We start from the raw sequence: 16883 nt of genomic DNA on the forward strand, positions 1-16883 counted from the left end.
ATGGTTTTCATTTTTTCTCAAGACTGTGGACACACACGTATGATTCCACTTTTCTTCAATTCATCATTGTTGTTACTGTTTTTTCCACACATAACTTTCTTCTAGTTTCTGATTGGCTCCGATGGCTTTACAGTTGTGATATGTTACGTTATGAAAAAGCATTACAAATCCACAAACGTGAAACTGTAACAGTCCAAATTGGATGTTTTTTCATGCTTGATAACATGGAGCAGGTTCAAGAAGGATGACAAACTATCCCGCCCACTTCCTGGTGCTTTGTGTGGTGCACATGAAGGATTGTTGCACTTCTGCTGTGTTGTTTGAGCTTGTGAAGCCTCTCGAAGCTGCGTGAGCTAAAAACGTTGTACATGAGGACCACTTCGTCCCAGGATGGCACATGAAGATAAACAGCAGGGTTCTTTTCTTCAGGAGGAGAATGGAGATTAGTAATAGGTGGATGATTTAAATCTAGATAATTCCATTAAGTGCTATAAATCTTACCATAGAAGAAGCAGCTGTTCCACTGTTTGTTCCACTGTAATTTTCGTCCCCAAAATTATTAAGTCCTCAAAAATCAAACAGTCTGAGCACCAGTGTTTCACTGCCTGTAGGTTTCACATGGACTGCGACCCAAGCAGTCGGAACATGTCAATGAAAGTCTGTGGGATGATTCAGTACGATCATACCGATCTATAATCACAACCATTCTCAACAGAAGGGTGCAGGTAGAAGAAGACTTTAAAACAAAGAGTTTGGTGTCTCTGAGGTCACATTTGAAGAAGAAAAAAATCAAGGAGATTCTTGTCCAGATCAATCTGACCTCGACCTTTCATGACCAATCTGTTGCCACTTGACTTCCATCTTCAGGCTGTCATTTTTCAGTACTTACCATCTCTTCCAAATTCCTCTTTGTCACTTTCTGTTCCTGAAAGTGTTCCTCTTGAAACTCATGTGCACTCGTCATGTCGCCATTCTCTCTCCTGCCTTGGGTAATGATAGGACTTTCAACTTTGTGCTCGGCAATGGCAGCACACTACAGATCTAAGCACCCAGTTTCAATTGAAAGGAAAACTGCACTTTTTTTAAATTTTGCCCATCATCCACAATCCTTATGTGAGACATGAACACACTTCTTTCCCTATTCTGGGAGTTGTAAAGATATAATAACATTTAATTTTATATTAATGGGACACACCTATGCTGCCTACAAAGACCGCTATTAAAACACCTCCAAAAATCACTTCCTGACATCACTTCCTGTCCTGCACATTTACTGCGACATTATTTGTCTTACATGGCTTATTTTCTCTGATTCATACTGTATCTACTATATTGGGTAATACAAATGTAAAGGTGACTATATGGGTGTTATCTCATGTCTAAAAGGCTCTAATTATGTTAAACTGTATTTACAAGATCGTTAACAGGTTTTCTATGCCATAACTGTGAAAATATTCCACTTATGAAGAATGAATCCTATTTTAACTTAATGTCCAGTCTGCAACCAATTAACCACCATAAAGGAGGGATTACTTTAAATATCCATTTTTGCTCCACAGCTCATTTTTTATTGGTCCGTGGCATACTTTAAGAATATAATTAATTTATTATGAGATATATTATTAGATGTTACACTAATTCGCTTTGTCATCTTTAATACAAAGCTAAGATGTGTACGTATTATTTAGCTAGCTTATCATACAGTATATTGGCCTACTTTTGATTGCGTTTATCTTTTAGCATACAAAATGTATGAAAGTGGCCCCGCGTCCTTAAATTTTTTTGTATGCAGCCCTCACTGGAAACATGTCTGTTTTGAAGTGACCAGTATAACTGCATTTACATTTACTGATTGTCTGAAAGAAAACGCTCACAAAAGACAGTATCAACATGAAAGTAAATGTTTGAGATCTGTGTGACATGTTCTATCAAGAAATGATGCAAATGTGCGTTGCTGATCACCAGTTTGGTCTACAAACCTGCAGGAGTCTTCTTCACATGGCATGTGAGACACTTTCACACCTCGGAAAAAATGTACCAACAACCTCAAATGACCAATTAAATTCAACAAGGCTGTTATTTTCTTAGAATTTTAACGTACTGGCGCTCCCACCTCTTCTTGATACAAGCACATTTCAACAGTTCAGTCATAAGACTCTTTCTTATCTCTCACCACACCATCAACACGACTTCTGTCTCCACAAGGCTGTGATGGCCAGCTTCAGCAGGTCATTGGCGCCACACGAGGGGTTGGAGGTCAGTCTGAGGGTCGACCGCTGTGGTTGCAAGCAACCTGGGAGGCTCACTGCTGTGAAATAAGCACGACGGCGGGGCGGGGCTACCGTGGTTGTCCACAAGTGGACCTGACAATAAAGTCTTTTTTCTCCTCTCTTGTAGCGCCGGTGGAGGAATGTGTAGTGTCTGTCTGCTCAGAACCCCTCAGGGATACTTCCTGTATGGACATACTCACTCACGTAACAAACTCACAAGCAAATGCGATGCAAAAGAAGCCGAAGAATAAGCAAAACTGTTCGGCCTTTGATGTTGTAGCGGTGTTCTGTCATATCGACTCAGTCTGTCTGCCTCCATGTCATCTGTTAGCAGGCTAATGCATGTTAAATTTGGCAATGGGGTAGTACATAGAAATGGACATATCGGTCCGGACTTGTCAAATTGATGTGGAATTGATTTGCTGTTTATTGCTTGACTCTCCTCAAGAAGAGGTGATGATTGAGTGTTCCTGCTTTAAAGAGCCTTTTTTTCTCCCCACTCTCTCACACACACACACACACACACACATTTCATCTTACTTTGCTTGCAGGATGTCGTTAGTGTGGATGTGTGAAGTTACCACACAAACTAGCAATGTGACAGTTGTATGTCTAATTCAATTGTCAGTTATGGTTTTTTTAATGTAAATCCAGAACATGACAAATCATAGTTCCTGGTCCTGGCTTCTTTGTGCTTTTGCATATTTAAGTTAGAAGACTTTGCTTCAAATCTCATCTCATGATCTTTCACGGACCCTAAACAGCCTGTCAGACAAGGGGCCGACTTGCCGTCTCGTGCCCTCCTCCCTCAGATTTAAGGCTCTCCTAAATGAGAACAAATTCCTCCTCCTCCTCCTCTGCTCCAATTTTGATTTCCCAGCAGGCTTCTTCTGCACGGCTGAGGTGAAGGACGCACGGCCCACTTCTTTAATTTGGGGTGTTGGTGCAGGGTGCGCTCTGGAAGCATTTGTCTTCATCCTGCTCCAAGTAGTTTGTGTCTTGCTCATTGATTGTGTGTTTGCATATGTGCGTGTGTGTGGGTGTGTGTGTGTGAAGTCTATTACAGCAGTGTTTGTGTATGCTTCCAATGAGTGTGTATCTTTCTGGACTTTCTACTTCGACCTTCTGCATTGTGTACTTACTCCCAGTACGAGTTTGGATATGAGCTGGAAAATGACTGAGAGCATGAGTGAGCGTGGAGATGACGTGTGTGTGTGTGTGTGTGTGTGTGTGTGTGACAGAGGGGAGATGAGGTGGATTTTTTTTTTGGTGAGCACGGGGGAGGTGAGAAATTGGGAAGGATGGATGTGTGTGTGTGCGTTTGTGTGTGAGATGGCAGGTGGCGGCGTAGCGCATTTGCTGCTCAGACATACACACATGCACACGCACACCATCTGCAGCATCCCAGCAGAGCTTAGATGGACGTTGAAGCACACAAGACACTTACAGAACGTGTGCGTGTGTGTGTGTGTGTGCAGGGGATTCATTCAGCAAGAGCAAACAATTTTGAATGAACATGCACTCTAAGACATATTAAAAGTACAAATGTAGGATATTTGTTTCTTCTGGGGTTGATTTGAAATGACTGAAATGTATGTTCTCAGTCAATTTTGTAGAAAGACAACGTGTGTGTGTGTGTGTGTGTGTGTGTGTGTGTGTGTGTGTCCTACAGCAAGCTTCTGAGCCCATCCTTGGAGCTGATGCTGTCATCACTGTGTGAACCTCCACTTTGCTTTCTTTAGTTTCCATGGCAGCAGCTTCATCTTCACTTTGTGAATTGAGACAAGGTGGTGATCTGTACAACTAAACCAAATGAACATGTTGTTAAAAAACAGCAAAGGTTTTGTTGTTGTTGTTGCGTTGGTTTTAAAATAAAAGCAGTGTGACTCTGCAAAGACTCTGAGTCATTCAAAACACAAAGTTCACACAGCTAGTGTGTCCTTATGCCTTCCAGATGTGCAGAGAAGGGAGCACAACACAAGCATGAGAAGACATTTGTAAGCACTCCAAATGTCTAATCTGTCATTTCCTCATTTGCTTCAAACTAGTCAGCAGTGTTCTAGTCTGTTTACTAATCTTCTGCTAATCCAACAGCGGTTGCCTCACACAGGCGGTCCTTGTCATCACATCAAGTCAACGATTGTTTCCTCCTGCCTCAGGGGCAAAGGGTCATGTGATATCTCGGCCCTTCGCTCCAGTGTGGCCTCGGTGCCCCTCGTGTCTGCTTGTGTATTTATTCAGTGCTGCCACATTCTCTTATTCAACCTCCTTGAATTGCACTTATTGTGTTCATCCTGGAATGTAAGCCATCACAAGAGGTTTTGCCCAAAGGTGGAAGCATATTCTAAAAGGTACTTCATCCTTCATGTGGCACATTGAAATACTTAGAAATTCATTTCTATAAGTGATGGCCGTAAAAAATTAATTAGTCCAATAACTGAGCGTTAAAGGAGCCCTATCCTACATATACAACATTTCAAATTTATGAACATTGGTACATAATGGTAGTTTGTTGCAAAAGGTCAGACGAAAACCAAAATCGAAGCAGTTTTTTGTATCAGAAATCATGTAACTCCAATTCATCCATTCCAGACAAAACATATATTTTATAGAGAATAAATATAGTTTTACAGGCAGAAAACAATGTGAAATAATTGTGACGAATGAAATGCATAAATGAACATTTAACATCACTTTTTCTTTACCTGCATTACCACTTCAACCTGCAGGTAACGGACCACTTCCTCCTTTCATTCAACGCCGTCCCTCCCCTCCACACCTCATCACATTTCTGAATATTAAGGACGTCAACATTGACATCCTCTGCGCCACCACTGACAATATTTTCCTCCTGGACTAGCTCTCCCCCCAGGATGAGCAGCATATTACAATAATGAACTAAGCAGCATTTGAAATGCTCATGCCGCAGTGAAAACTCGGTCCGTTTCCTTCTCATCTGCTACCGTTATACCCCTGAACTTCGGTCAATGAAGGCGAAAGGTCGGCAGATTGAGCGACTCCATAACAAAACGGTCTTACCATTCACAAGGAAATAAAAAAAAACGTTTCACACTAAAAGACTTGATCAATCAAACCAAATTATTACCAACTATTATTCCGATCAATTCAGTTCTAATGTAGGTAATACCAAGACCCTGTTTTCACTGCTCAACAAATTTCTCCAACTCCCTACCCCGCCACGTGAAAATCAATCATGCAGTTTTTTACTGAAAAAATCCATAACATTCACCAACTATTATGCTCTAATTCTGTGCCTCCTTCTCCACCTGAACGCTTGATCCTTTACCCACAATCTTAGTCAAATACTGCCTTTCCTCGTTGCTTCCCCTCATTTCTGCCATTATTCACGCTTTACTTTCCACTGGAATTGTCCAATCACATTTCAAGATGGCAGTTTTTACCCCAGTTTAGAAAAAAAACCTGGTTCAGACCCAAATAACTTCAATAACCTTCATCCTATATGTAACCTTCCCTTCATTTCTAACATTTTCAAAAACACTGTCACCTGTCAACTTCACCTTCACGTAACACACCTTTTCAGTCCGGTTTCCGCTCACGTCACAGCACGAAAATGGCCCTCCGTAAAATCACCAATGAACTTCTCACTGCTGCCAACTCTGGCTTAGTCTCCATTCTCATCCTTACTGACCTGAGTGTGGCCTTTGGCACCATTTCACACCCTATCCTCCTCAATTGACTCTCATCCATTGGTATCACACACACCCCCCTCGACTCGTTTCATTCATATTTCACAGGCCACACTCCGTTGATACAGCTGAAGTCCTTCAAGTCCGACCTCTCCACTGTCACTACAGGTGTGCTTCAGGGTTCTGTTCTGGGGCTCCTTCTTTCCATCATCTACCTTTCCCCCTTGAAAATATCTTCCACAGGTTCAATATCCAGTTCCACTGCTTTGCTGATGACACGCGGCTCTACCACGCCACTAAACCAAACTCCATACTCCCTGCCTCCTCCCTCGCCTTCTGTCTATCTGAAAACAAATCCTGGTTCACCACAAACTCAACAGTGACAAAACTGAATTTCTTCTAATTGAGATAAAGTCACTTTCCAAAGTCAACAGTTTCACCCTCACCATCGACAGCTCCTTGGTCTTCCACTCCCCTCAGGTAAAGAGTCTGGGTGTCATCCTGGATTGTGAACTGTCATATAAATCCTACATCAACAACATTACTCCATCTGCTTACTTTCACCATTGCAATATTAATCATTTCCGCCCTTCCCTCACTGTCCGTGCTACATCCCTCTTTATCCACAGCGTGGTCACTATTGACTACTGCAGCTCACTTCCTTTTGGTCTCCCCCAGAAGTCCCTCCATAAACTTCAACTGGTCCAGAACTCTGCTGCCTGGATTTTAACCAGAACTGCCTCATTTTATCACATCACCCCATCCTACAGCAACTTCTTTGGTTCCCGGTTAAGCAGGGAATAGACAAACTCAAACAAAACAAAAGTTTGGACACACCCACTCATTCAACGAGTTTTATTTATATTCATGACTAGATTCTCACTGAAGGCATCAAAACTATGAATGAACACACGTTGAATTATGTACTTAACAAAAAAATGTGAAATAACTGTATTTTGGATTCTTCAAAGTAGCTTGTTTTGATAACGCTGCAAACTCTTGGTGTTCTCTCAAAGAGCTTCATGAAACGGTTTTCACTTCACAAGGGTGCCTCGTCAGGGTTACTTAGTGGAATTTATTGCCTTATTAATGGGGTTGGACCATGGGGTTGTGTTGTGTGTGTGTGTGTGTGTGTGTGTGTGTGTGTGTGTCCAAACTTTTGGCCTGTACTGTACCTTCAAGGCTATACGCAATCTCAGCCCTTCGTACCTGACTGACCTCCTCCACATTGCCACTCAAGCTGGCTCCCTCAGATCCTCCTCCTCCATTCACCTCACGACGCCCTCTGCCCGTCTCAGCACCATGGGATTTCAGCCGCTCTGCTTCAAACGCTCCTAACGTCATTACCAATTGACATCCAAAATATTCAGACTCAAAACTCATCTGTTCAAGACTGCATACTCGGTTTGACTTATTCATGTTGTTTTTATCCTTTGTTGTTTTGTCTGTATCATGTGCAGTGCCCTTGGGTTTTTAGAACGGTTCTTATAAATGATGTATGTTTGTATTGGTATTATTATTATTATTATTGAAGACTCTTGTTGGCAAGACAGTGCGGAGAGGGAGGAGGGGATCCACACCAACAACAACTTCTCAACATCTTCCATTGTTTAACTCACTATTACCCCATCACAACCTTTAGCTTTGTTGATTTCTTCTTTTTTGGCCAGGATGGAACTTATTGTTGATACAGCAAACGGACTGGTTTGTGTAACCTTCTCATTTGAGTGTGCCAAATGAATGAGCCTTACAGGATACCGTAGTATTGTGTTTGGCGAGATTTGGTGTTGGGTGTGTGATCCAAGATGCTGGGAGTAGTTTGTCTATATCTTTACTGTATGAATTCCACAACATTCAATGTACCAAAGGGTAAAACAGTTGATGTGCAATATTGTACGATAACCGATGATACCGGTGATAACACGGTGTACAAGAACAGAGGCAAATTTGAATCATATGAAAACTGGGGCATTTGAAAACTGAAATTTGACTGTATATGTTTCCAATGTTGTACGATGTGGAAGTGCCATATCATGAGGTTGGGGTGTTTTTAACTTGTCCCTGCTTGGTTGTTTTGGGTGGGGGTGGAGTTCTCGCAACAGAGTAGAGAGAAGAATCCAGATGTACCCTGTACTGGAATAGGAACTGTGGAGTGATACAGCATATAATGCTAAGAATACCAGAATAACCTCCTGGCGTCTCTACTCAGGTACGACTACGTGGAGGTCTACAATGGCGGGGACGAGCTTTCTCCCATGCTGGGCAAGTTTTGTGGCAAGATCGCACCGTCTCCGATCATCTCCAGCGGCGGTCAGCTCCTCATCAAGTTTGTCTCCGACTACGAGACCCACGGGGCGGGATTCTCTGTACGCTACGAGGTCTTCAAGACAGGTTTGTGTGTGAAGTAACCTATTTCTGTTGTCACTGCTACTTCCTGAAGTACCCACTGAATGTGATGAATGAGCTCGTGGAGGCAAAGACAGCTCCGACTCAGTTTTCCTTGCACTTGCGTCCTTAGGGATCCATCGTGCATCTCCTTTACTGATGAAATTGAATTTGCATACTGCCATTTGACACACTGTCGCTGGATACTTTATTAGGTTTGTGTGCACTATTTAATGAGGTCTTATCAAAATGCATGCTTTCCAAAGATAATAATCATAATAAATACACTCATTATTGTGGTTGTAGTTAGCAGTGGTGTACAGTGCATGGTACGGACAGCTATTTCGAATAATTTGGCCCTCTCATGGAACTAAATGAGGTAATGTGTGTGTGTGTGTGTGTGTTTGTGTCAGACAGGTGTGCGGGGCCCCAGGCGCGTTTAGCTAATGGTCTGTTTGTCCTTGGAAGCAACAGGGATGACCTGAAAATGAGATGAATGCAGCAGTGTAGAAGAAGTAGGACAGTGTTTGTGTGCATGTGCGTGCATGTGCATAGATATGACTCCCCTCTGTCAAATTAAACATGGTCCTTGTTGCGTCCTTCCATCTCGCCACATTTTACATTGAAACATGTTTTGTCACATTCACTTTTAATGTAAAACGTTTTGTGTGCTCATATTGATCAAAGTGTGCGTGTGTATGTGTATGTGTAAGACACTATACGGCAGGAAATAAGTGGAGGGCCACATGACTGAGTCAGCGAGCTCTGTGACGGTGTTGTTAATGTAACAGTGTGCGCATTACTTGTTTATTTCCGGCCTTTATGGCCAGCTGAGCCCGCCTGCTTCGCTACTCATCATTCCTCATCATTCACACTACCTGTGTCATGGAGTCTGTGTCATGCGCGTGTGTGTGTGTGTGTGTGTGTGTGTGTCTTTACAGGCTGCTTGCATATGGTCAGCAACCACAGTTTAAGAGTTAGATTCATATGCACATATACTGCTCACTAATGCCTCATGGGCACACTTGACGGGGGATCCTCACCTTGTTTTACGCCTCCCCACCCCAGGCAAATATGACTGTCCGGTCACTTTATGGCTAGCGAGGTGTGAACCCATGCTTCCTGACGCTCCAAGTTGGCATCAGTTGACGATGTCACAAATTCTCCCCTGTGTGTGCACCAGTGTGAAGCAGCAGAGGGTGTGTGTGTGTGTGTGTGTGAGAGAGTTTGTGTAGCACTCAAGAGTTGCACACAGCGAGAATGTTCAGTTTTACTGTAAGTGTGACTCATGATCTCCAGAGTTTTTTTTATTTGAGACTACATCCACCACATGATGCTGAGGACCTTTCAACACATTTCCACTAAAAGCACATGAGTGTGGAGCTGCAGAACACATTGACGTGTGGGACAGTTATAGAAAATAACAATGTTAAAAAAAGAGAGCTATGTGAAACAACAAGATACACTGGCAGACAAAGTTGTTGACCCACATCTCTCTTACTTTTATGTGATCATAAAAGTCTCAACCTTTACAATGTGCAGTTAGCTTTAATGACCACAACATGACACCACATATGTGTGTGTGTTTGTGAGAACATGAGCTGTCTCCGAGTGTCGGCAGAGTCAATAAATAGCAGTCGTGACGTCTCAGCCAGTGTCAACACAAACAGAGGCTCGGCTAGGTGGCGGGGACATTCACAGAACAATTGGTTAAAACTATGAAATGTATTTAAATTAGAATGAAATGTAGTGAAATTTATTTTGCTTATTTATTCAAAAGGGTGCCTTTAGTTTATGTCATCAAGAGGAGGCACTGCCCCCAATTAGAATCCAAAGTGACAGTGATGTGAATACATGTGTTGAACCCTCTGACCTCTGTGGAAGAATTTGTTATATGGCCAAACACACCTCCATGGTTTTAAAAACCCATTTATATCTCATTCGTCCAGGTCCGGAATGTTCCAGGAACTTCACAGCCCCCACGGGCGCCATCAAGACACCGGGCTTCCCTGACAAGTACCCCAACAACCTGGACTGCACCTTTATGATCTTCGCTCCCAAGATGTCCGAGATCGTGGTGGAGTTTGACAGCTTCGACATGGAGCCAGACACGACGCCGCCACCAGGGGCGCTCTGCCGATACGACTGGCTGGAGATCTGGGACGGCTTCCCTGCAGGTTAGCACAGGAAGATGTGGACTCACTCACTTGGAATTTTTATAATTTCAGTGCAAGATTTATTTGTGACAAACCTCTCTCTAGAATTGTGTCTAAATAGAAAGAAGGCACCTCATATTCAGTTTAGATTGGACCCCTCTTGGACCCGCAAGTGGTCAAATTTATAGGATGCTGTCATCCCAGCAGCATATTACAGAAGATTGGGTTAAAGAACGAGGCTTATTTTATCTTCAGCATGTAATTGTTACATCAGCGACACACAGCCCTGAGGTGTTAACACTACGCTCGGATAAAGCTGAAATAATTCCAGATATAATCCATCACAGATTGTGGACCGCATGCTCGCAGCTGCCGGTGATGAAGTGTAATCCTGCAGATTAGCAGAACTGCTAATGTGACAATGTAAGGCGACGCTGCTAGCTGTCACACTGAACTCACTCGCACACACTGTGCTGACGTTGCTAATGAGACAACAAAACGTCTCCTTATGAGAAGTGAGCTCAATGACAACATTGCATTGGGCCAGAGATGAACATTTGCTGTGTAGAACACACTCGCGGCGTTAATCCTTTGAATGCTCGCTAAACTGAGGTCTTGTGACCTTGTCTGACCTCTTAAAGGGACTGTATGCAACTTGTTCCCCGGCTGTCTAGAGGGCATCAACAACTGAATGTGCTGAAAGCATTATATCCCACTACTAATGTTAGCTATCACTTAATGTGTAGACCATCGTAACAACAAGATGAATGTAAATAGTAGGGCTGTCTTCGCCTAAGGATTTTCATAGTTGAATCTGATTAGTTAGATTTTGTCCATAGTCGACTAAGGGTCGACTATTGTGTTTTTTTTTTTTTTTTTTTTTTTTTTTTAAAGAACAGATCTAATGGCGATCGGAGAAATAAACAGATCTCATTTGTGACTTTTTCCACCTCAAACACTCAAACAAATGGTGTTCCACAACAGTACCTTCATTTACACATCAGAAAAGTACACTTAGAATACAATGACCTGAATGAATGACAATATTCACAGGCACAGTTCAACTCAAATTGCACAAATTACATTTTCTGCACCTCCCTTGACAGTGGGTCCTCACATCGGGCGCTACTGTGGCCAGACGTCGCCGGGCCGCGTGATCTCCTACACGGGCATCCTGTCCATGACCATTACCACTGACAACGCCATCACCAGAGAAGGCTTCTCTGCCAACTACACCATCCGAGAAAGGAGCCTCCCCCCAGGACACACAGAGGAGGGTGAGCAACTGGGTGGTGATGGATGAGGGGAGGGGGCAGAGTCACCAATCAATTGTGTTGCTTCCAGATTTTGAACTCAAAATATTTTGTACATAATGAAGTGGCTGCACCTCCTTCACATATGGCCTACAAAATACATCCCCATGACATCATGCAAATATTGCCTCATTTGTTGATATTTTTCAAATGTTGAGCATTAAAAACAAAAGCCATGTGATATTAAAGAAGTAAAGTACTCACTGGTAAACTACCAGACAAAAGAAATAGATTTCAGATGATACATTATGGTCCAATGAGACCTCATGTTGATTTAACCATTAAAGGTTTGTCACTGCCAGTGTTATTTTGATTTAAAAGTGAAAGTAACACATCCATCTTGTCTGCTTTGTTTGTACAATGTAAGGGATACCTGACCTCATACGTACACCCACCCGCCCCGCGTCATCAGCGGCACATTAGCAACACTTAAACGTCTCATTCATCTCCACCTGGCATGACGGCTGACTTGTTGTTTTTCTGGTGTGCACGTACGCTTACAAACACGCCGCAACAATTTGTCATGTAGCCCGCACGACGGTCGCGTCCCCGGCTCATGCACTTTCAACCCCACCAGTCCTCCTTAGGAATGCTGCCGTGCAGAGGTCATGGCTTCATGGTACCTTTGGGAGGGATAAATGTGACGTCATTGAGATTTAAGGCCTCAAAGTCAAGATGTGGTTGTTTTTACTGCACAGATGAAAAGAAAAGTGATAGTGTGAGAATGTTCAAGACAACTTACTGACACAGACTTTCTGACTGATTACTTCCAAAGTGTCTTAATGGAAGATTTGATGAGCAAGCCATTTTTCTTCCTCACTTGCTTGCGGTTGCATCATTTCTTTGGTTAACACACACACACACACACGCACACATGCACACTGACTTTCTGGCAGATGGGTGGTGTGGGAGGGGTTCACTGGACCAGTGACCCGCAACAATGACCTCCACATTTGTTAATATTTAACACTGAAAACAAAATTTCCATCCTGATGTCCTCTCGCCCGAAGTCAGCTGGCATAGGCTCCAGCATACCCTCGTGACCTTAGTGAGGATAAGCGGAATAGAAAATAGATGGATGGATGCGCAGTGGTACCTGAGTTTTCATTCTTAATTTGTTCCAAAAGGATGAAAACCAAAACATACGAAAACTGAGAAATTTTGATGGCTTAATCGTTTAATTTTATCTGGACATACAGTACATACGTTTACCATGGTATACATCACATATTACAATTGCCAATTCCTTGTGTCAAAAAGGAGTAGGAAGAAGCAGAGCTTATTAAATCCTACCACTCTTCATTTTCCGTCAATTTTTCCCATAAGAAATGTAAAAATGTAAATCCTATTATTCTGTTCCAAACCAACAAGAATGCAAATTTACCCTGTGCACGACTTGAAATTTATGGAGTATTGTTTGAAAAGGAACTTGCAATACAGCCCCACTCGGATTAGAGCAGGTTAGAATCCCTGCGAGATGTACTTTATTTGTCATTTGCACAATGGACAGATGTTTACTGTCAAAATGTATTTCCTTGCGGGCCACACGGTGGTCTAGTGGTTAGCACGTTGGCCAACACAGTAACACAGCTTGGAGATCGGGATTGCCAGGTGGAGATTCTCCCCTGGGCATTTCTGTGTGGAGTTTGCATGTTCTCCCCGTGTGCGCGTGGGTTTTCTCCGGGTACTCCGGCTTCCTCCCACATTCCAAAAACATGCATGTTAGGTTAATTGGAGACTCTAAATTGTCCATAGGTATGAATGTGAGTGTGAATGGTTGTTTGTCTATATGTGCCGTGCGATTGGCTGGCGACCAGTCCAGGGTGTACCCCGCCTGTCGCCCGAAGTCAGCTGGGATAGGCTCCAGCATGCCCTCGCGACCCTAATGAGGAAGAAGCGGTATAGAAAATGGATGGATGGATGTATTTCCTTGCGTCCAGAAGAATAAATTTTGGATGAGGATGAACCTTGACCTGCTTTTAACTACAGTATTAGATGTTTTAGCCTTGGCGGAGGTCTGCACTTTTGTTGTTTTCAAACATGCTCACTGTGTCTGCCAGATTTCTCCTGCATGGAGCCTCTGGGCATGGAGTCTGGTGAGATTTCCTCAGATCAGATCAGCGCGTCGTCTCAGTACAACTCCAACTGGTCGCCTGAGCGCTCTCGCCTCAACTACCAGGAGAACGGATGGACGCCCTCGGACGACACAGTCCGCGAGTGGATCCAGGTCAGTGCCTCGCAGCTCCAAATGAAGGACTGATGTCTTGCCAGGTCTTCTTTTTGCTCGTCCCCAGTTTGAACCCCATCATACCGCAGAGGTTTTGTTCACATGTGGTGAGGACATTGTTCACTCATTTGCTGCATTTCCATGCACGATGGAGCTTAAAATTTACATGCATTTTTTATATCAAACCTGCCTCTTCCACATTGTCTACACGGATGCTCCTCCCTGTTTACTCGCACATGTCACGTCATATTTTTAGTGTCTTACACTTGATTTCAATGTGGCTGACTATAGTAGGGGTGTCCAAAGTGTGGTTCGGCAGCCATATGTAATTTTTTTAATTGGCCCATGGCACATTAATTTTCTATGCCACTTAATCCTCCCACTTCACATTCTAAAACTACAATTACTTAAAAACAACAACAAAAGGTGTAATGTAAGGAGAAAGAGTTGAAATGTTGATGCTAATAACGACAGATGCTTGATTTTGGCTTTTTTAATGCGTTTGTGCAGTCCATCTCCAAGAAACCAGATTGTTTTTAATGCAATTGGCCTCTCGGAATAAGTCAGGTTTAAGGCCTGGTCCCATTGTGCAGGACAGGAACTCATTGAGGAAGCCGCACAATGACTCTCGCTTCCTTACTATGGGGGTGGAAGCAGGAAGTGGCCAGGAAGGCAGTGTCGGCAGTGTATTAGTAGCAGCAGCTCTCTATTGTCTGTCTGGGGACTTCTCACGGCAACTGGGCCACTCGTTCCCCTGGGACATCAGCATACAATCAGAGTGTTTAACGCAAGAGGTTAAAAGGTTTGTAAAGTTAGCAGGAGGTCTTCCTTCAAGTGTTTTGTTGGAGTCATCGTGTGTTATAAACATATTCATCATTTTATGCTGCTGACTAGTTTGGAACAAGACTTGTGAGCGTGCCAATGTGTACTGCTTCATTGTACTGCTGCTATGCTGAATTACAGCTTTTATGACCTCCACTGTTTCTATGACGGTCATGTAGATCCAATGTGATCTTCATTCATTGGGTTCAAACCACAACCTCCAGCCTCCAGGTCCAGCTGAGTTCTTCTGTTGGAAGCTCCGGCTGAGGTCACAGCATGCCGCCATTCCCAGCCCACCACCATAATTTATAACCTCAGAACCAGAACCTTCCAAATCATTGTGAGCCCCCTCAACTGGGGGTGTTTTGTGAGGAGAATTGTCCACGTTTGTTCAATGAAGTGAGGTCGTGTTTGCCCCTCCGGCAGCGACTTCATTCATCTTCCTTGAGAAGTAATGACTTAGTTCATCCTCACATGCTCCACTTGCCCACAAACACATCTTTTATTCATTTCCAGCCATTCATATTTGATGGAAACTATTTTAAGGTTACAATTCACCACGTTGCTGGGGTGATGTCACACTGAGATCATTATATTTCTTTGGGCTGCGGCTCTAATCACATTTTAAGCAGGAGGGGGTATTACATTTGCTGTACTTTAATAGTTAACATACACAGCAGTGATACAGCAATGAAGATCATAGCACTTCCTAAACACCTCTGATTTCTCTGATGTCATCCCAATACAGCTCATAGTCACTTGGACACAGGGGTGTATATTTACTCATTTGGGGGCCCAAGGCAAACCCAGTTACTGGGGCCATCCGCATCCTTCTTTATTTTAATTTCTACAAAATGAGTGTGTACTTTCAGGCCACTTTTTTCCTGCTTTTGAAATATGTTACAGTTATCCGTCAGCTTAAGTTGCTAGTTACAGAGCCATGTTTGTATAACCCCCCCCCTCCAAAACTATTTTAAATATTAATGTTTATCATCTACTAACAAGCTAACTACTCATCTTTAATTGAACAAAACTAAAATAACCAGAAATTCAGCACTGTTTAACACCGTCAACCCACCCATCCCTACCACTCTTAGCAGTGATGATTTCATGTCATTTTTTGAAGAAAATTGCGATTATTAGACACCAACTAAACCACCTCCCCCCGTCAACTAATGTTGTACATCCATCCAACAGGAAATGGTGATGACTGACACACATTAAAACAGGTTTTGCTCCATCAACTCTTCTGAACTAGCCTCTACAACAGGGGTAGGGAACCTATGGCTCGGGAGCCAGATGTGGCTCTTTAGATGACTGCATCTGGCTCTCAGACATTTCTTAACACCATAAAATGTGTTTTATTTTAATTTGTTTTCCTGACATTTTAAAGTAAAACATGACAGAAATCAGTGTTAAAAATAACATTTAAAATATGCATTCTAATGCATTTTAATCCATTTGATTTTGTAGCGCAATGCCAGCTGTCCTTCCCATTTTCCAGTGTCAGACACCAAAACTTGATTATTGGGGTCGTCCCTCCTTTAATCCTTCAGCTAGCTAATTGTGCAGAGACAACCCTTTTGACGAAAAATGGAAAGAAAGATACGGAGTAGCGCGCAAAACCATGCAGCAGCAGAAGTTGCATTAATGGTAAAAAGTAATGTATTTATTATTGGTTAGCTTCAATATAACATTTTTATAAAAAGAATAAATTCAGAGACTTATTAAATTCTAAAATTGTTGGTCTTGTCAGGCTCAAGGAGCCGTGTAACTTGGGTCCCGAGATGCAGAAACAGGTACAAGTCCAAAGGTTCAAAATATATTTAATGTGCAAACAAAGGAGGCACAAAACAGGAACTCAAGGCGACGGTGCAAAAAACTAAGAGGGCACCGTGGGCAAAAACCAGGACAGCACAGAACAAAAAGGAACTGGAACTACCACGTGAGCTGGACGGAGGTCTGGTGCAGCAGGACGACAAAGCTGGTTGGAGTAGCCAGATGAAACTGCAACAGGAGGATAACGTAAGTGGTAGCAGCAG

At 42.9% G+C, this 16883-nt stretch overlaps 1 protein-coding gene across 1 annotated transcript in view; it reads left to right on the forward strand.

Annotated features, from left to right (window-relative positions):
* The window catches only part of LOC129174172 (neuropilin-1a-like), a 54992-nt gene that overhangs the window by 4694 nt on the left and 33415 nt on the right, over positions 1-16883 (forward strand). The window contains exons 3-6 of the mRNA XM_054765860.1: positions 8148-8329; positions 10273-10500; positions 11586-11756; positions 13853-14019. Of these exons, the coding sequence (XP_054621835.1) occupies positions 8148-8329; positions 10273-10500; positions 11586-11756; positions 13853-14019 (748 nt within the window). The remainder of the gene's footprint in view (positions 1-8147; positions 8330-10272; positions 10501-11585; positions 11757-13852; positions 14020-16883) is intronic.

Source organism: Dunckerocampus dactyliophorus, chromosome 2, assembly GCF_027744805.1.
Source record: "Dunckerocampus dactyliophorus isolate RoL2022-P2 chromosome 2, RoL_Ddac_1.1, whole genome shotgun sequence".
NCBI classification, from domain to species: Eukaryota; Metazoa; Chordata; class Actinopteri; order Syngnathiformes; family Syngnathidae; genus Dunckerocampus; species Dunckerocampus dactyliophorus.